Genomic DNA, 21,394 nt, shown 5'->3' with positions numbered 1-21,394 from the left:
TTTTTTGGAGACAGAGTCTCACTATGTAGTTCAGGCTGACCTTGAGTTCACTTTGTAGCCCAGGCTGGTCTTAAACTCACAACAATCCTCCTGCCTTAGCTTCCTGCATGCTAGGATTACAGGTGTGTGCTGCCACACTGGCCAGAATTCTTTCTACTGGTTGTCCACAGGATGATTTAGGGGACATATAAATGCAGGTCAAAGGACATCACACAGGTTTTTGAGACAGTTGTTCCCTTTCTTTGTCTCCCAGGTAAAAAGTACCATGCACAAAGCACTGGCTCATCTTAGTGCCTCTCTCAAGCACTGTTCTTGCTTTGAATAAAGGTTGAGCACAGCTCCAACTCAGAGCCTTTAGCTAGAATTTAATCACACTTTATTTTCATTGCCTTTATTTTTGTAATTACCTTCCATCTGTGTCATGAGTAATACTTTACTGTTTATAGTTATAATTCAGTTTTCTTATCATATATACCTGTTAACATAAGAAAGCATACAGATTTATAGAAAATATAAGATAATGTTCCTACTGTGGGAATCATTTTGGACAGAGGAGAAGTGATTCAAGTTTGAACAAATGTCGCCCTGTCTGTTTGTAGACTGCCAACCCAGAGAGGGTATGGAACTTGCCCAAGCTGCCCAGCATATTGGATCTGCTGACCTGAGTCCTAGGTTTTTACCCCCACACCATTCTGCTTTCCAAATGTCTTCTGAACAACACTAAGCTTTCATTATCCTGAGAAACTTAAGGAGGAGTGGCCCTTCTACAACTTTTGTGACCTTCCCAGAGATCAGACAACCTCCCTGCTATGAAATAAATAGCTGTGTCCTGGAAGCAGGGGGAAAAACACCCCACAATTCCAGCATTGGAATGCAAATGAGCAATTAGAGTCAATTAAGACAGGATACAGTATAATTACCACCAACCCTGCTAACCTTTATATTCAGAAGGACTTGACCTGCTGAAAGGGAATTAAACAATTATCAAAAACTCTCTTCACCAAGGGGTGTGCCCCAGGCTCATTTCACAGGCCTGAGAAGTTTGATAGATTGAACCTCTTTCCCCCACACCCACCTCTCTGGGCTGAGCTACCCTGGCAGTAGCCAGAGACAATGGGCCTGATGGTCCCTTGTCAGGGACCTGATTATGCCTATAACCAAACACTGCACAATTTAGCATAGTGCTTGAGCCCTGCAGCAACCCCTGGACTCTTCCTGGCAAATCCTATATCCTTAGACAGCTTTACAGGTTTCTCCCCTTTGGGGGGAAACATCTTGTACCTGGACACCCTTGTCTTCTGTCTCTCACCTGGTCTGTGTTTTAAACAAACTCTTGCTCGGTTGCTTAGAATCATACCTCTTCATTTAATCCAACTCAGTTTCCTAAATCCTGATTTATACAGATAACTGGTCTCTCATGTAGATTCTACACAAAGTAACCCGGCTAGAGCGATGGCCTTTGTGCTAAGCTACATCCACAGAACTTTTAAGTTTTTGAAAACAGGATCTAGCTAAGTCACAAATTGTCAGGCTGAGCTTGAGCAAAGTAGTTTTAAAAGCCCACATTCTAACCTCTTATTCCCAGTCCTCAGCCTGCTTTTCTGTTCAACCATCCAGCATTCACCAGCTAAACATGCTTCTTGTCCCACCCACCACTCTGGGAACTGTGGACACAGCCCAGAAAGCAGAAGAAAAAATCCTTCATATTTTTGAATTCTTCCTCCTTTCCCAGTCAAGGATCCTGCTAGTGGAGCACATCATCAGTGCTGGGAGGACACAGGGTGTCGGGGTAGGCATTGGGGAGCACACGGCAACCTTTTCTCCATGTCTGTGCTGACAGCAGGGCTTGTGTGGCTGAGAGGTGGCTGAGACAGAACTATCCAAGGAACTGCTCTGAGCCTCTGCCTCTGGACCTGAAAATTGGGACAGTGACTTCTCATCAGAAAGCAAGGTATCTGTTTCTGAGAAGCCCTCAGCCTTGTGGAGCTGCAGACACATGGCGTTAGATGCACTGAGCAATCACAGAGTCAGAGGTAGGCACTGTGGTAGGGAGCCCTTCAAAGCAACAGGGAGGTGGAGAAGCCTGGCATATCCCTGCAGCACAGAGCATGTAGCCAGGGAAGGGCAAAGCTGTACAGGGCAAGTGGGCAGAGCCAGTGCTGGATCCCAGCATTATCAGACCCAAAGCCCAGCCTTTCTACTCTACCCACCACCATGGATGTGAGACAAGGATGGTGGAGTTCCTTCCATAGCCTCATGTGCAAGAAGTCACTCAGAGGAGCAGGAAGTACCGTGCCAGACTATTTTTGAACCTTGAACTATATGTGGATAACATGGGCTGTCGCAGACTGAGAAGAAAGATGATACGGGGCTCATTGATAGGGAGGAAAAATGGTCTGATTTCAGCTGGCAGCAGGAAGCCAGGTTGGTAGGACTTGTCATGACTGAATATAAGGTCATCTGAGGAAAGGGGCAAGACTAACTCCAGCCTGGGTACCCCAGTGACACCTGGAGGCCCCTAGATGTCCTGGGGGTCTGTAGTCTGCCACCCCCTGTACATGCTTAGCTGGTTCCATTCTTTCCTGCCTGATACAGCCTCTCTCCTTCCTGCTGATCCTTGGATACTCCACTTCAGCCCACTTAAAGGCCCTGGAGGCACATTTCCCCACCTGTTTCTGAAGCTCCCTTTCCCTGCTTGACCCTGCTTGTGTGGGTCATGATGCCTGAGCCTCCTGCAGGTACACATTTGACAAGTCTTTCCTTGAGGACAGGATCAAGGTCTGATCGTCTTCTCGGCCTATAAGAGACTAAAATGTGTACATGAAACATGGATTGGATCAAGGGTCACAGATAGTGAATTTCAACTCAAGTTCTGATTAGGCTGCCTCCAGTGCTAGAGGCTGGAGTGGGGCCACTCCGAGGCTGCATCCAGGGTTAAGTGATTGATTAGTGATGTCTGACAGGTGCACAGGAGGAATGGGTTGTGACACACACCATTTATGGGCAGTCTCTATGATGAGCTCTGTGTGGTTTTGATAGTCTACAACTATTCTCAGAAGTCAAGGATAATGTCTACAAGTCTGGTGTGGCAATGATGGAAATAGACTAAGAGAAGCTTTAAGAAAAGCTGAAACCCGTGACAGATATGAGCTATCTTTATGTTGTGTTTTCCAGTCTTTCACCACTCTCTTGTGGCAACTCCATCCCCTACTCTATACCCTGACTTGAAGCTCTCCAGTCTGAGCTTACAATTAATTTTTCTAGGAAAATTCATGCTTGTGGTTTCCTTTTGGCAGTCAAACTGATCTGGATTTTAGTCCTTTGGCAATTCATTTGACTATTTCATTTCCTTGATGGTTTTATAAAAGTAATATACAAGTGAAGGCATGACCACTGCTAGAGAAAATGTGGCCCTTCTAAATGTGATACAGAAGCAGAGTGCTGATCCAGACCTCTAAGTGATGAAAAGCTTCAAAACAATCACCAATGTGTAATACACCATGCTGCCATGGTGACTGAAGGACAGTGTACTGTAGATGTTCCCTGGGCTCAGTGAGAGTACATTGGCCAGGTTCTAAGTGACACCCCTTGCCAGGCCACGCAGTGAAGGACAGGCAGAGTGCAGCTCAAGGGCTGGCCAAATAGCTCAGAGGATTAAAGCACCTACAAGCAGGTGCAGAGGCCGGGAGTTCAATCCCTGGGCCTGCCGTGCCAGCCCTGCCCCCAGGACACACTGAGACAACAATTGAGACTGGGCATGATGGCACATGCCTGTAATCCCAGCTCTTGGGAGGCTGTGAACAGGCAGATCACTATGAGTCTGATCTAATAGTGAGACCCTGAACACCCTGTAGACCCTTCCCTAAAATATAAAAAAATAAAAATAAATTTATAAAAAGAAAAAAAAACCAAAGTGGTCACAGTAAAGGACATGTTTCTATGATCTTTGGATAGTTCTTATGTTTTATGTGATAGTGTTCTTTTCCTTAAGTTGTGTAAGCGTGGAAAGCTAAGAGAGCTGAGCTGGAAGTATCATGGATCTAGAGCAGGGCAGCCCTGATAATGCGGGTATTAGTCTGTCACATGGTGGAAAGAGTGGGCATTATGAAGCAGAAGCATCAGATTTTTAGCCTTGACGAGACTTTTAGTGACCTTCAGTTAACTGAGTGGGGAGATCCATTTTGGAGAAAAAGAACAATTTATATGAAATACTCAAGATCTCTCACAGATATTGCTGAAGAATCCAAGTCCAACTGGAAGTTTTATAGCATTGTAGCTCTCTGGGCAGTAACCATCAATCTTTATTGATTTCTAGCCTCTTACTTTTTTCTTTTTTTTTGTTTATGAGGCAAGGTCCCACTATGCAGTTATGTCTGGCCTTGAACTCACAGTGTAGCCCGGGCTGGCCTTAAGCTGCCTGCAGTCTTCCTGCCTCAGTTTCCCAGGTGCTAGTAACAGATAAACATCATTACACCTGGCCTTGACCTCTTACTTTTTATTATTCATATCAACTTCTGATCTTTTTTACATGTTTGACTTGGGTGCACCTCTGCTGGATTACACATGACGTTACAATGTGACAGAGAGTGTGTTGATTGCATGAGGCATACATTGACTTGATGGTGGATTTGGAAACAGGGATGCAGAATTGGTGGGTTAGGAGCTAGTGGGCTGTGGCAGTACCATCATTGTTGATTATGGATGGATTCTGGAGGAAACAATCCAGCTCTCCAAGTTGTGCCCCTCAGGCCCATTGTCCCCACCCCCTGCTGATGTTGATTTTCTATTTTTTGAGGTCTGGATGTAAATCTCTGCTTTGTCCTGTCTTGTCTGAATCACTTTCCCAACACTGGGATAATCCAACATCCACAATGGACAGGGAAGGCTGACTTGATCCCATGGTTTCATTCCACGGTCAGTGGGCTCCAAGGCAGAAACAGCTCGGAAGAAAGGCCCAGCTGAGGAGAGGTGCTCAGCTCATGGCAGCAAGGAAGTGGAAGAGAGCAAGCCACACTGGGGACAAAAGTGCACCCTTCCAGGCTGTGCCTCTAAAGGCACATCAGCTATGGAGCTCGTCCATGGATGAGCCCACTGGTGTGTATACCATCCTGCTGGCCCGGTCCCCCTCCATACACATAATCAGGGGGATGTTTTAGATCTAAACCACAAACTAACAGAATGACTGGACTTATCTGCATCTTATCCCATAAATTCAGAGAAAGATACAGAGTTTGCATGGCTGTCTCAGGGGTGCATACATTGCCTGAGGGTTGACTACGTGACTGGAGGCAACCAGGTCTTGCTGTAAGTCCTGTGTCTGGTGACTACTCAGTAGCTGGGTCACCCTGGACAAGTGACTGGTGAGCTGTCTGGCCTTTCTCACGTGTAAGAAGAAATAAATTGTGCTTCTCAGAGCAGGACCACTTGGGTTCGTGAAGTACTGATAAATGTAGCTGTTGTTGGGCTGGCCATGTAGCTCAGCGGACTAAAGCAACTACTTAGGCAGAGCGCAGTAGCTGGGGCTCAATCCCTGGTGTGCTGTGCTGGCCCTGCCCCTGGGGCACACTGAGATGGCACTTGAGACTGGGTGTGGTGGTATACACTTGTAATCCCAGCACTTGGGAGGCTAAAAACAGGAGGATCACTACGAGTCCAATCTGTGTAGTGAGATTCTGTAGACAATGTAGAACCTGTACTAACTACATTTTTTAAAATGTCACCATTGTTATTATCATGTGTGTGTAATGTGGGCCTGACATAAAGCAAGAGCTTTGTTTCCTCTTCCTTCCATTCCTATTTTGCAGGTCCTGGCCATCATTTATGGGCCAATATCCAGATCACCTTTGAGAATCTTTCCCTGATTGCTTCGTCTCTGTGCTCCAGCATGCTTTCCCACCTCTGATGACATGGTGCATTGTCTACCTATCTACATATCTGTCCTTTGTACCAGCTGGAAGCCTCTTAGGACAGGAATACCTTCCTGTGATTAACCCTTACTTGCATACCTCGAGGCATAGCTCAGTTCTCCAACATGAAAGTGTCTTTGATGTTGGAACAAGTGTGTGGGTGAGAGGCTGATTGAGTCTGTGAGTGGACAGGACCAAGCCACTGCCGAAGAAGTGCCAGGTGAACTGCAGGTGGAGGACTCGGCACATGGGTGCTCACCTGGGGAGGCTGAGTCAGGCCCTTGGGAAGCCTGCACATATCTTTGTGTTTGGGGGAGACCAGTGCACCCTCTGAGTCTCAGGAGGGTCCCTGGCCCTTCATTTGGACAAGTTCTTGTTCTAAAATGATGGAGCAAGCAGGCTTTACCCAGGGACGGAACTGAATGATTAGAGGAAAAGAGAAGGTCTCAAAGGAGACACATCACCACTGGCAGGATGTTGGACGAGATAAGGAAGACAGCATGACCAGCAGAAATGATCTCCAGTCTCCTTGGGTCTGGGTACCAAGCTGAAAGCCATTCAGGAAAAGGCTACTTGATTCCTCACTTCCTCTTCCAGTCTGCCTGTCCTCCCATGTACACCCTACACTCACCTATCCTCCCCATCTTCCTCTACCCTCCTGCATTCTCTGCTATCATTCCCTGTGTTTCTGGTTCTATCCTGTCCTGTCCTGTCCTAACATGTCAACTCTTATCCACCCTATCTGACCTGATCTGATCCGATCCTATCCTATCCGATCCTATCCTATCTTTTGCTATCCTCCCCTATTCTATCCTATCCTATCCCATCTCATTCTATCTCATCCTTTCCTATCTTCCCCCATTTTGTCCTTTGCAATCATAGCCTACCCTATCTTCCCTATCTTATCCTATCCTATCCTATCCTATCCTATCCTATCCTATCCTATCCTATCCTATCCTATCCTATCCTAACCCATCCCATCCCATCCCATCCCATCCCATCCCATCCCATCCCATCCCATCCCATCCTAATCTATTCTAACCTAGCCTAGCATAGAATAGCCTACTGTCCACTACCCTATCCTACCCTGTCTTTTCCTTTCCTTTCCTTTCCTGTCCTGTCCTATCCTACCCTGTCCTGTCCCATCTTGTCCCATCCCATCCCATCCCAACCCACCCTACCCTACCCTATCTTACTCTACCTTACCGTACCCTATCCTAGCCTATCATATCCTAGCCTAGCCTAGCCTACCTTACCCTATCTTATCCAATCCCATCCTTGCCTATCCTCCCATATCCTATCCTGTCCTGTCATATCCTATGCTAGCCTGTCCTCCCCTATCCTCCTCATCCTACATACTCTACAATTTCCTTCCCTATTCTCCCCTACCATCTGCTTTGCTCTCCTCTTGTCTCCTCTCCTCTTCTCTTCTCTCTGTTTCTATCCTATCCTCCCCTATCCTTCCCAACCATACCCTATTCCATCCTTCCCTATTCTCCCCTATCCTGTCCCATCCTTTTCTCTCCTCCCAATCCTATCCTATCCTATCCTACCCTATCCTACCCTGTCCTGTCCTGTCCTGTCCTATCTAATCCTCCCCATCCTATCCTGTCCTGTCATGCCCTTTCCTGTCCTTTCCTTTTGTTTCCCTTCTCTTTGTATCCCTTCATATCCCTTCTACCCACCCCACCCCACCCCTCCCCACTCCATCCCATCCCATCCCATCCAATCTTATCTTATCCTCCCTTTACTCCCTATCCTCTCCTATCCTATTCTACCCTACCCTACCCTATCCTACCCAAGCCTAGCCTACCCTACTCTATCCTTTGCTATCATATCTTCCCCTATTTTCCCGATCCTACTTATGCTACCCTTTTCTTAACTATCCTCCCTACCCTGTGCTTCACTCTCTTCTCCTCTCCTCTCCTCTCCAGCCCTCTCATTTCCTCTCCTTTCTTCTCCTATCCTATCTTATCCTATCCTCCCCTATCATATCCTATCCCATCTTCCTCTAACCTCCACCATCCTATCCCATCCTGTCTTGTCCTGTTCTGTCCTATCCTATCCCAATCCCAATCCCAACCCGACCCTATCCTGTGCTATCCTTTCTTCTCCTATCCTACCCTACCCTACCCTACCCTACCCTATCCTATCCTACTGTACCTTACCGTACTCTGTCCTGTCCTGACCTATTGTCTCCTATCCTACCCCACACTATCGTATACCATCCCATCCACCCTATCCTATCATGTCCTGTCCTGCCCTGTCCTATCCTATCTATCCTATCCTACCCTACCTTACATTACCCTACTCTACCCTACTATATCCTTTCCTATTGTATCCTCACCTATCCTATCCTTTGCTATCATATCTTCCCCTATCCTCTCCATCCTACCCTTTTCTTCCCTATCCTCCCCTGCCCTGTGTTTCACTCTCTTCTCGTCTCATCTCCTCTCTTCTCCTCTTCTCTCCTTTCTTCTCTTTTCCTATCCCATCCTCCCCTATTATATCCTATCCATCCTCCCCAACCTGCACTATCCTATCCTATCCTGTGCTATCCCATCCTATCCTATCTTGTCCTGTCCTGTCCTGTCATATCCTATCCTCCCCTATCCTCTGCTAATCTAGCCTCTCCTATCCTATCCTGTCTGATCTGGTCCAGTCCAGTCCAGTCCTGTCCTGTCTGATCCTCTCCTCTCCGTTCCCCTTCCCTCTCCTCTCCCGTTCCGTTCCCTCTCCTTCCCTGCCCTCCCTTCTCTTCCCTTCCCCTCTCCTCCCCTCCCTTCCCCTCCTCTCGTCTTCTCTCCTCTCTTACCCTTTCCTTACCTATCCTATCCTGTCCTTCCCTATTTTCCCCTATCCCTTCCTGTCCCATCCCATCCTGTCCCGTCCCATCCCGTCCCATCCCATCCCATCCTATCCTATCCCATCCTCTGCTAATCTACTTTCTCCTATCCTTTCCTATCCTATCCTGTCTGGTCTGGTCTGGTTTGGTCCAGTACAGTCCAGTCTGGTCTAGTCTGGTCTGGTCCTCTCTTCTCCTCTCCTCTCCTCTCCTCTCTTAGCCTTTCCTTACCTATTCTATCCTTCCCTATTTTCCCTTGTCCTGTCCTGTCCTGTCCTGTCCTGTCCTGTCCTGTCCTGTCTACTCCTCTCCTCTGCTCTGCTCCCTTCTTTTCTTCTGTTGTGTCTTTCCCTATCATCCCCTCTCCTTCCCCTTTCCTATCCAATCCCATCCCATCCTATCCTATCCTATTGCTGTTTCTTGTTTTTGTTTTTGTTTTTTAATTGAGAGGAGTGTTTTTCAGATATATGCATCTTAGCCCTTTGGGGAGTTATAAAACGGATTTAATGGATCATGACCAACTTGTTGCCATAATGAAACAGTGTCAGATGTGATATGAGCCTGCAGCATACATGTCAGTGAGTTTGTGAAGCTTCCTTTCTAGCTTTGTGCCTACTGGGTTGTGACAGATGTCTGTTTCTAATACCATGGTCACAAACATTAGACAATCATGTGGTGTAGCTGAGTGGGGCCCTTGTAGACACTGCCTGCCAGCTCCTGCCTAGCCCTGGTGTTGAGGCAGAGTGTTGTGCTCCTGTCTTTTGGGTGCCTTTGTTCCCTGTGGGGTCCCCTACTATTGTCCTTTTTTGTTTCTCTTCTCTTTTATTTTGTTTTGTTTTCTTTTCTGTTCTGTTTTCTTTTTCCCTTCCTTCCTTCCTTCCTTTCTTTCTGGACAGAAAGCTTTATTTAGCTCACAGTTTGTGGATGTTTCAGTACATGCACAGCTGGCCCCAAGGCAGAGTGGCACATGGCAGAGGCCAACAGTGTTTTTTTCTTTTAAAATCCTATGTTAGGGCCACAGAGATAGCTCAGCAGCATAAGCACCTGCCTGGCAAGCACACAGTCCTGAGTTTGACCCCTCGAACTAAATTAATTAATTAATTAATTAATTAATTCTATTTGAATGGGTTGAGGTGAGAACTTTGACATGAACTGTACACTCCCCCTGCGTGTCTCCGAGCTTGCTGTGCGTGACCTTGGGCCCCAGGTTCAGTGGTACACGGCAGATCTCTAAGCTCACTTTGTGCCCACTGATTGGTGACCACCTCTGATTCCCTCCCTTCAGCCTCCACATCATGCTTTGATTCTGTGAATCCCCTATGTTCAGTACATTATTTAAGTGGGATCAGGCAGTTTAGAGGGGCCTCTGTATCCACAGACTCAGTACTTGTCTTATTTTGTCATTGCCAAGACACAATACCCAAAGCCACAACTCTAAGGAGGAGACATTGATTTGGGGTCACAGTTGAGAGAAGTTTCATCCATCTCAGCTGACTCCAAGCAGGGCATCATGGCAGGGAGCATCACGGAGGACAAACAGAGGAGGCAGAGAAAGCCAGGAAGCAGGAAGGAGGTGAACCCTTCTAGGCCACGGCCCCCAGTGACCACCTCCTCTCCAGGCTTCACCTCCCGGTATCACATTCAGACTTAACCTCGGCAGTGGACTGACCCACTCTGAATATCATGGCTCCCTGATCTAGTCACCTCCCCAGTGCCCCACCAATGAGAGCATGCTTTACTTTGGTCTTAACCATCCAGCAGAAAAGTATAAAAATGAAATATAAGAAGTAAAGCCGGGGCTGGTGAGATGGCTCAGTGGTCTAAAGCACCTACTTGGAACAAGCTTGGCAAAGCAGAGGGACTACGGTTCAATCCCCCAGCACCACATGCCAGCCAGCCCCGCTCCCTGGTGGGCTGAGCTGGTCACACACACACACACACACACACACACACACACACACAAATAAATAAATGTTAAAAAAAACTATAAAAAAATTAAAAAAAAAAAAGAAGTAAAGCCATGTTGTTATGTTGAACTGTAGGGGACTCAGGTCAACAATTTCTGACATTGCCAGTGAAGCAGAAGACCCAATACTATTATGGACTACTGAACTCTTTTAGAATATTTTGCTGAGTTTACACCCCTATAATATTTAAATGATGGAACTTAACAAAAAAGGGGGTGCAGATGAATGTCCATTTTGTATCTGTGTATTCAAAATGGTTAGGATAGATTTTTAGTTACATTCTGTCAATGAATAGAGGGATTTGTTCTAATAGTGTTTGTAAATAGGATATCAAGTCCGCATCTTGTACAGCAATTAACCACTAGGAAGAATGTATGCAATGTATTAATTATTGAAACTGTCCTACCAATTTGATTTGAAACTGTCTCATTGCTATTTGTTTCTCAATAAAATTATGGAAAAAAAATTTTAAAAACCATAGATATAAACCAAAACAGCATCTGTGAATTCAACTAATCTTGGGTAGGGAATATTTTGAAAAAAGATTTGCCTCTATGCTGAATATGTAGACTTCTTTCTCCATCATATTCATTCCCTATGCAGTATGATCTATGACTATTTTCACAGGGGTGTTCACATCTCATCAGATGTCTTATGTCATCCAGAGTTATTTAGAGTAGATCAGTGGATATGTGTCCGTGCTGTTGGTCCCACACCATTCTGCACGAAGCCCATGGCGTGTGGGGGAGCCGGTCCTCCTGGGATGTTGAGGGACAACTGTGTGTGTCTCTCTGAGGCTGGGACACTGCTATGTGGGTAAGGACAGTGTTGTGTGACCAGACAGGGAGGCCTTGCTTAGCCTTCCAAAAAGACAACCTGTGATGAGCAGCGGGGCAAATGGACCTGAGGGTGGCATGCTATGTGAAATGAGCCTGTCACTGGCACCTCTTGTAATTCTGTCCTCTTCTCTCCCGGGCAGGTTGTGTATGTTACCGCGACCTTCCCCTATGTCATGCTTCTCATCCTCCTGATCCGAGGAATCACATTGCCGGGGGCTGCTGAAGGCATCAAGTTCTACCTGTACCCTGACATCTCCCGTCTCTCCGACCCACAGGTAAGGGTTGCTTGCTCCAAAGTGGGCCACCAGCCACGGAGACTAGTGGCCAGTTAAACAGCTGGAAAGCTGAGGACTCCTTAGGATAATAATTTTAATCGCATCAATTAAAATCAATTAAACATGCTTCAATTAAACATGTAGCAAATCAAGTATATTAGAATGCAGTTAGAGAAATGGTTTTAAAAGGCAAAGTTGTAACATGGTAACGTATGTCCTTCTTTATCAGTCTCTTAAATAGCAAGATCCCATCACAGGTCTGATAACTTCAAGTTGGGTATCCCTTTTCCAGACTGCTTGGGACCAGAAATGTTTTGAAGTTGGGGTTATTTTTTGGATTTTGAAATATTCTGTACATACATAGTGAGATATGTTGGAGATGGGACCCACATCTAAACAAGGAATTCATTTGTCTCATTTACGTCTTGCACACAGCCTGAAGGTGACTCCATGGGATGATTCTGATAGTTGTATGCACAGAGCAAAATGTCATGGTGCAGGGCTTCCCACTTACAGTGGGGTTGGCACTGAGAGGTTGCAGATTTGGAAGCAGTTTGGATTTCTGGATTGGGATGGTGCACAATGATTTCAAAGTACTGCAGAGCTATTTTGAGACAGTTGTGCAGTGCTAGGAAAGAGTCTTGGATTTGTGTTGCTAATAGTGCTGTGGTACCCTGCCTACCCTCTAGCTTCTCACTGAAGGAAACCTGCACTTCAGGTGGGAGTCAGAATTATACTTTTTCCTCCTCAACACCACAGGCCTCTCTGGGTTTGTGTCAGTGGGAGGAACTTGGTGGTACCTGCTCTCCGTGTGAGTATGTTTCAAAGAACATGGACTGGAGAGATCAGCTCACCAGTGGTCAGGTGTTTGGGGTCCTACATGGGGAGCAGTGTTTGTGCCCAACATTCTCTGTGTGGGCACATGCTAATGTGCCTGGTGAAAACAGGCCACTCACCTGCCACTAGGAACGTCTGTCTGGGGAACTTCTGAAAATCCCAGACCCAGAGCACAACCCAGACTAGTTCACGTGAACCCCTGTGGAGCTGGGTCCAGGTGTCAGGGCCACCAAAAGGTTCTCAGGTCATTCCAGTGTGCAGAGTAAGGCACTCGACATGTTGGGCTGGGCAAGGAAACTTCCATTTTTCAATGAAAACCATAGATCCTATGATGTCTGTCTAATTTCCAATTAGAATGGGAATCTTGTAAGAAACCTGGCCAGTGGCTTTTGGCCACTTGGTTTTGGAAGCCCAGGTGGAAAGGTTTGTGTGGTGCTGGTTAGTTAGCGTGGTGCACCTGTACCTCGTTATGGAGAGGGTACCGGATAGTGGGGTAGAAAGGGCTCGTTTTTGTCCCTGTCAGCTGGGCCACATAGCTCAGAGCACTGTGGACACCTGTGCCACATCCTGCATCACAGGCAGGATCCCTGGGAAGAAGGAGATGAGATCCTTACTGTTGGCTGTGCCAACCTGCGGTGGCTGAGGCTCAGCTGAAGCAGTGTCTCTGGAAATCATGTTCCCCGGAGCACTGCTTTTGTATTTTTATCAGGCCTGCACTCTGTCCCTTGATCCCAGACAGATTTCCTCTTCTCTCTTCTGCCCATGGGTTTCTTTTCCTTGGTTCTTAAGGTCATCAGTCAGGAGGTACTAAGAGTCTCCTAGAGTTTCAGAACACCCAGGGATTTGTTAAGATGAGGATTCTGGGCCCCAGCCCTTGAGATAGCATTTCAGTGGTGCTGAGATAGCATATTAGCATCTTTTCTTTTCTTCATTTTTTTCTTTTTCTTGGGGCATTGTACATGGTAGGCAGATTCTGTACCACTGAGCTACCTCCCTAACTCTTTGCATCTGTTATTAAGAAATTTCAGAGGTGACTTTGTAATCTAAAAAGACTAGGAAAACATGATAGGCACTCATGGCCTTAGAGCCCTGTCTTCACCTGCATAGGCAAAAGCAGTGGGAGCGGGAAGGCTGGCTGCTCACCGGGCGGCTCCTCCAGCCTCGTGCTCTGTCCTTCCCTCTCCTTCCTCTCAGGTCTCGCTGCCAGGCCAGCTGGGAGCGGCCCCATAGGTCCTGCTCTGCTGCTGCTCTTGACCTTGGACAGGTTCCTTCTTTTTCTCCTTCTGGTCTGCTTGTGATTTGAAAGTGTTGAACTCAGCCCATGGTTCTCAAAGTGGATTCCGAGAGCCCTCAGTTTTGTGTGAGTGTGAGTTTATGGCTCTGCTAGGGTCAAAAGCCAGGCCTTCTACCATTGCTGTAAAATGAATTGCAGCAGCACTTGGGCTTGGGGGTGTTTCTGGATGTCCGCTAAGGACTTGCTAGACCCGTGTTGGGATCCCAAGACCACCCTCACCTTCAGTGATTCCCCAGGAGGACTGCGGGCTCAGAAGCAATGACACTCATGGTGTGATTGCTCCTGTCTTCAACAAGAGGAAGGACCCTTTGGGCAGAGTCTGCGGACATCCAGGCTCAGGCTGTCCTTGTCATCTCCTCCCACAAAGATTGCTCTGCCTACACCCCTCCCCCACCCTTGAAAGGCAGCACCAGGATGCAGGCTCTCTGCCAGTGACCCCTGTCTGGCACTCAGACAAGGGTGTCAGTAGGGTGTTTGTTGAGTGCACAGAGAGCTCATCTGTGTATGTAATCACCATGGGCCTGGGGAGTCCGTTGTGCCTGTGAATCACACTGCTAGGGCAAAGAGTCTGGGACTCTCTTAAGTGGAATTCAGTGCCCTGGGCACCCAGAACAGCTGTGGCACTCAGCACCTGAGGGGCATCTTGGAAGCTGTGTTCCCAGACCCCAGACAAGGGCCAGCCCTGGGCACTGGCCATCAGCGTGCTTCACTGGCTCTCCCCATATGCCTGCAAAACCACAAATATTTACTGTTCAACTCTTTCCAAAAAAAGGTGGATGGCCTCTGTCCCCAAGCAACATCAGAGGGACATGAGCAGGGCCAATGGCCTTCAGCCCTACCTGACCCCTGACCCCATCCCATCCACATAGGGCTTCACAGTGCTGCGCTCAGCCTCATCTGGGCCACCACCATCTCCCACTTGGAAACTAGAGAAGCCTCCTACTTGGCCTTCCAGTAAGGACTCCTGGTCCCTCTCTGCCTAGCAGAGAATGAACTTTCTGAACTGTAAATCTGATGGGCACCTCTGCTTAAATCCCCACTGGAGTTCCCTGTGGTCTTCAGGGTAGTAACCACATGGCTAGGCCCCTAGGCCATCCAGGAGCCACTTTGTTGCTTCACCCCTGGCCACTCTCTCCCTTTCTTGCTTTGCTCTGGATAATGACCACCCTTCCAGCCTCAGGACCTTTGCACGTGCTTCTCCTCTATGAAGCCACTCCTTTTCCCCAAGACCATCCTTCCCCACTAAGTCTGACATCCACTTTAGGATTCAGTTTAAACACAGCTTCCTCAGGGATGTTTCCCCCCAACTACCCGACATGTGCCATCCCTGAGTACCCTCTCATTCCCCAGAGCACCTGTGTTTAGAGTGTAGTATTTAAATAACGCAGGTTTGTTTGTGTGTGCATGTGCATTGGAGCTGTGGTTTCATTTGCTCCATGTCCATCCCTTCCAGAGCTGTGCACTGCAGACCTTCTTGGTATCAGAGATTGTTGGAGGTATTGAGAGTACAGCAGTGTGCAAGAGCAGGCACCTTTCTCACTGGAGAAGGAAGAGATAAACAGAAAAGCAAAACCTAGAAGCAGGAGAAGTTGCCATGTAGACAAAGCACAGCAGTAGGCAAGGTTGCTGGAGGGAGAGAATACAATTGTCCACAGGGCAGGGTGGCCAGGAAGGAGGGCTTGGCTGCAGGCCACTGGCTGAAGGCACCCCTGGAGGGCAAGGTCTCATCTGTCCTGCCCGCTGCCTGGTCCCCAGTCCCTGGAACAGTTTGGGTGCTCGGTGAATGTTTACCCGGTCTCTGTACAAGCCAGAGCACTAGGAAAGCTTGGAAACACGGTGTTTCCTTAGTGTAGCAGCCTCCAGGTCATGACATCTGTGAGCTGTTTTTGGATTCTCTATTATTAATGATGCGTGTGTGTGTGTGTGTGTGTGTGTGTGTGTGTGTGTCTCCCCCAAAGCAACTGTTGGTTAACTGGGGGCAAAGATAAACTTTGTGCCTCCAAGATGAAAAGGAAAACAACACTACATGTAAGCTGGTGGCTTTGAAAGTGGGTGCCCCAAGGAAACTGAACCATGGCCATAGCTGTCCTCATCTGTCAATGTGCCAAGTCATGAAGAGACATGGGGTTCTGGTTTCTCTTCCTGCTCTACCACTATGCCGGTGTGGCCTGCACTTAGGTTTATCACATTCCTGGGGCCAAAGCCTCTTTCTCTAGGAAGAGAACCATAAGCTGCACCTGCTGCCCCAGCAGGTGGCCATCAAAGTCAAGGGCAGTAAGGGCCGCAGTGGCCGAGCAGAAGAGGAGCACATGCCCAGTGTGTGTGAGGCCTGGGGTCTCCCCACTGTGCAGAGAGAGAGAGAGAGAGAGAGAGAGAGACACAGAGACAGAGACAGAGAGACAGACAGACAGACACAGAGACAGAGAGAGAGGCATGATTCACTTGGTGAAGGAACATTTTTTTCTAATTATGTATTTATTTTAATGTGTATTAGAAAATAAATTGATGGCACATCAAAACCATGACCTCATTATTGCTGGAATGACTCTGTACATCTGTATATGATATATGTAATATATATCATAGATAAATTTCACATGCATCACATACATACCATATACACACTCCATACACATGTGTATGATGGACAGTAAGGCTAATTTAAAGTAAATATTAAACATTACAACAAACATGCAAAATGGTGCAGGAGAAAGGAGGTTAACAAATACTTGGGACTCAAGGCTGCTGGAGCTGTTGACCCTCTGGGCACGGTGTTAGGACTCTAGGTAGCCTCAGGGTCTCCCTGGGGACAACTGACACAGGGCCCAAAGTTGGATTGAGTGCCTAAGAAAAACATCTGGGCAGAAGTATTTTCTTGGGTACCAGTGTGGGGGCCTGCCTTACATCTCTTTGTAACATCTACTTTCAATAAACCCAGGTTTTGTATCTTCAAAATAATAATTCTTAGTTTCCCATTTGCACTTCAGATTAGTGCCATGAGCTGAGTGTGATGGTGCTCACCTGTAATCCCAGCTTTCAGGAGGCTGAGGCAGAAAGATCACCATGAGTTCAAGGGCAACCTGGACTACATAGTGAGACCCTCTCAAAACAGAAAAGCAAAAAAACCTACCAAATTCTACCACAAAGAAAAGTGGTATCAGAAGGTGTCCTAGGCCTGCGTGGTCTTTGGCTAGTCTGTGCCATGGACTCCTTGTTTCTTTGGGATTGAGAGAGAAAAAATGAAGGGCAATGACTCACTGGTCTTGAAGGTGCAGGGTTCATGCTTCTTGCAGCTCTAGCATGAAGGGGTCAATCTGTAGCTATCAAAATCTCTGCTGGCATAAGCCCAGGAGAATGGAGAGCCCCAGAGGTGGAGGGCTGGGTGTTAGTGGGACTCCTCCACACACGTGGTCCCCAGGCTGCTCCATCCAGGTCGTGAGCACTCAGGAGTCTTTCCTAGGCAGGGATAACGGCCATCCTATATACCACTCACCCGCTGCTAGATCCTGGAAGTTGTGTCTGGACTTGTCCTGCTGGTGCTGACTGCATGTCCCATGCCTGGGCACTCAGAATTCAGGTGCAGGGTACCACCTGGAGCCCAGAGTCAGCTGGGAGAGACAGTCTTAGCCCTGTTCTCCCAGATTCTCCCCCACAAAGAGGGAGGATGATCTGAGCTAGGTCAGAGGTTCTTGTCTGTCCCTGGGTCTACTGAGCAAAGGTGGGAACACTGCAGAACCCCACTGGCCTCTCTCTGTGCTCAGGCCTGGGCCTGGGTGAGTGGGGCATGTGCAGGTCACCAGGAGAAAGAAAGGCAGACCCCAGGGTGCGCCTGTAGGGGCCCCACAGAAGCCTCACTTCAGCCCTGGTGGCCTCTCCATGATCCCAGGCCCCATTCCCTAGGCTTGTGGGGCTCTGGGCACAACTGGGTATTCAGAGGACTCCGAGGTGCAACTGGTACAAAGCCTGGCTTCTGCCAGCTGCTGGGGCCCGGCAGGGAGGTCAGGGAAGGCCCTGTCTCTCCAGGCTTGGGAGGGGCTCTTTGGGAGGCCAAAGCAGCGGTCAGCAGGACATCACAGGCAGGGCAGCATGCCTCTTTTTGTGCCCACCTAGGGCCAGAACTACAGGAAGAGACAGTGACAGAAATCAGACCAGAACACAGCTCTCCTGGGAGCCTACGAGCCATTGCATTTCCTGCTGTTACATGGCAGTGCCATCTTCCTGGGCTGGAGGGAGCCATAGACACTGTTACATGGCTACTGAACCACTGTGACATCCATGGGAGGCCTGGCTGCCTTTTCTGAGCTCCCTCCTCTCTCTCCTTGGCCTCTGACTTGGTTTCTTTGGGGGCATTTGTAAGCATCTTGGACACTCCACTGTGGACCACACTTCCCCACTGGAACAGAACAGAGCTCTGGAAAGGCTGAGGGTTGGTTCGTTGCAGTCACTGGCACCACTCCTGCCTAGAGTGGTGCCTGTGGGGAGGTAAATGCTCAGTAAATGCTTTCTGAGTGAATGGAGGGAGAAGAGGAAGAAGGGAAAGAGGGTGGAGAAAGAAAAGAATGAAAGGAAGGAGAAAGAAAAGAAAAGATGGAAGGATGGAGGAAAGGATGGAAAGAAAAAAGGAATGATGTAAAGGAGGCAAAGTGGGAGGAAAGAAGGAAGGGAAGTTCAGAAAGAAGAAAGGCAGGAAGGGAGGCTGGTAGGTTGGTTCTGGCTAAGCCTGTGTTGTTCTATGGCATGGTCTCGGCACCACTGCAGCTGAGAAAAGTGGGTCTCAGGGGCGGTGGAGCCTGGTGTTCGGGAAGGAGGCCCAGTCACTCAGTGCCATGGCCCAGCTGGGCAGCCCTCAGCCTGTGGCTCTTCCCTGCTGGCTCAGGGATTCTGCTCATCACTGGGGACAGGAGTGCCCGCTGCCCTGGGGGCCCCTGAGATGGGCCCATGAGTGCCAGAGCACTTCTCGGTGTCCTTCCTGGTGCCCAGCTTGGGGCCTGGCCCATTGTGGGGCTCAGGGACACCCACAGTGTCCCCACTGTGGCCTGTATCTCACCAGCCCAAACAGGACAAGCCAGGTCCCCAGCCCAAGGGAAGGGGGCTCTGAGCTTGGAACCAAGCACCTTCAGTGCGGGTCCAGTGAATTAGGTTTCCCGTCAAGACCGTGCAGCAACAAAGCAGTTCAGCCTCTTTGTCCCCAGCAATTTGCATTCTGCAGTCTGTCACAACTTTCTAAACCTCTGTTTGTCTGCTCTGTCAGCCCTGTGTTCTCTCTGAAGTGTGAAGTGCTTCCACTCCATTTTTTCCCCCTCAAATTTTCACTTTCTGTCTTTTCAGCCTTTGGGGAGCCAAGAGGACCTTGCAAGAAATCACATTGTCCCTGTCCCAGATTCCTGCCACTCTCGCGCTCCATTGTGTTTCGAGTGTGTGTTTTCAGGGCGAGAACAGAAAGGCCTGTCACAGATCCAAATCGCAGGGTCTGCTTTCCCAGGGCACTGGTACCCGGCTCTCCAAGTGCACCTCTGCAGGGGCTTGAGGCCGAAGTATCCCAGTGCTGAGGACCTCAGGATGCCCCTTCCCCTACCCCCAAACCCCACCTGCTGAGCCTCACCTGCGCCTGTGTAGTTGCTGCCACCTGGTGGCAGTGTATTCTGAGTTTAAGCAAGGACCAAGAGAGACACAGGCAGGCACTCCAGCTGTGGGAGTTTCAAACTGCAGTGTCCACATTGACACTGGGGCTCACTGCATCCCTTTCTTACATAGTAGGTATCTTGCTACACAGAATCCTGCCATTATTCTTTATGTTCTCTTTTCATTCTTCAAATATATTTATAGTAACTATATTGTATGCAAAATCCAGGGTTACTTTTCCCCACTACAGTGTGGATTGTATTTTCTTGCATCATTGCTTCTTGTGTCATAGATTTTGATGGATCACTGAATATTATGAACATGTTGTTGACACTAGATGCTATTACTCTCCTTTGAAGAGTGTTGGTTTTTATTTGAGTTACTGGCTCAAAAGTCACCTTAAGCTTGGGTCAGCTCACCTTGGCACAGAGCTGTAGGAAACCGACACCATTTCCTAAGTCCCTCACGCTGAATCTGAGCCACTAGGACTTGATAGGATCCCATGCCCTGTTTCCCCCAGATATCCTGGCAGGAGCTGGCTCAAAGCTTTATGGAGGTGGGTGTGGACTAGTTCCAACTGGAGAGAAGTGATGCTCAGCCCAGGACATTGTGCCTCCCAGTGGACACAGGGCAAGGTCTGGGAATAGTGTCAGTTGTCACCATTGAGGGTTGCTATTGGTGTCTGGTAAGTACATCCAGGTACACTGCCTGCCATCCTGCAATGTGCAGGCCAACTCCTGCCCCAAGATCAGGTGCTATAAATGTCCATAGGGCCCTAGGACACGGTTCTTGTACCAAAGGTGAGGCTTCCCATGTCTCCTTTGGGTGTCAAGTATGAAAAAGTTGGTACTGACCCTATGTGTCCAGTCTGGTAGAGATTGAGCCCCAATCCCCTGACTTTCCTTCAACCCCAGAGTTTGTCCCCAGCGTCTCTTTCATTTCTGAGCTCACCAGTACCTGGTGACCTTCAGAGGTGTCACCCATGTGGGTATGGGCCACATTCCAGGCATGGCCTCGCAGAGTGCTTCTACTCCACTCAAACTCGTTTCAGGGCCCTCTGTGTAGATTCTGGCAACTTCAGTGGTACCCCTATGCCAGCACTGCCTCTTCCACTCAGACAGCTACTCTCTGCACTGTGATCTTGGGGGGCAGCCTATTCTCTTGGGGAGCAGTGTTACTTAGTATGTCACATACTAACTGGAAATAGTCACCCATTCTGATGGTTGCTGTGGCAGGAGAGCTGCTGTGATGCAACTTAGTAGTCATGACTGAAAGCCCAGATGTGACACTGATCACTGTCCCCAGAAGCTTAGGATTAAAATGCAGACTGTCCCCACACCATTCTAGAGGAACTTTCTCCATGACCTGGTGCCTTTTACACATGGCCTTGTGTGACCCAGGTTTGTTCCCACACAGGTCCCTGACAGGGTTGTGCTTCCCTCTCAAGCCCTGCAAGCCTTAATTCCAATGTCAGTTCACTTCCAACTGGCTGAGCCCCCAATATCACCATGAAGCTCCATGGCTTTAACAAAGTTTTATTATATTTTAATCCAATTGTTTATGGCTGACTGGAGTAATCTTCTGTGTTTATTTGTTGCAAAGTTCATTGTTAGTACCCTTGGTTAGGGTCAGCCCCTTGTGAACAAGGAACTGTGGATGCCCTGGCACCTAGCAGAGTCTGGTGATCTGGTAGGTCTGGATAGGTGCATGAACACATGGATAGATGGGTAGATGGGTAGATTGATGGGTAGGTACATGGATGAATGGATGGGTAGGTAAATAGATGGAGGATAGTTGAATGGATGGATA

General features: G+C 48.3%; 1 protein-coding gene across 2 annotated transcripts in view; it reads left to right on the top strand.

The window, feature by feature from the left end:
- Nucleotides 1-21,394, top strand: part of Slc6a11 (solute carrier family 6 member 11) — a 110,136-nt gene that overhangs the window by 50,738 nt on the left and 38,004 nt on the right. For both annotated transcript variants that reach the window (XM_004645611.2, XM_023705938.1), the window contains one exon: nucleotides 11,698-11,832. In XM_004645611.2, coding sequence (XP_004645668.1) covers nucleotides 11,698-11,832 — 135 coding nt within the window. The remainder of the gene's footprint in view (nucleotides 1-11,697; nucleotides 11,833-21,394) is intronic.

The sequence above is a fragment of the Octodon degus genome, unplaced genomic scaffold (genome assembly GCF_000260255.1).
Source record: "Octodon degus isolate 3935 unplaced genomic scaffold, OctDeg1.0 scaffold00233, whole genome shotgun sequence".
Classification (NCBI taxonomy): domain Eukaryota; kingdom Metazoa; phylum Chordata; class Mammalia; order Rodentia; family Octodontidae; genus Octodon; species Octodon degus.
This window is presented reverse-complemented; position numbering and strand designations above follow the sequence as displayed.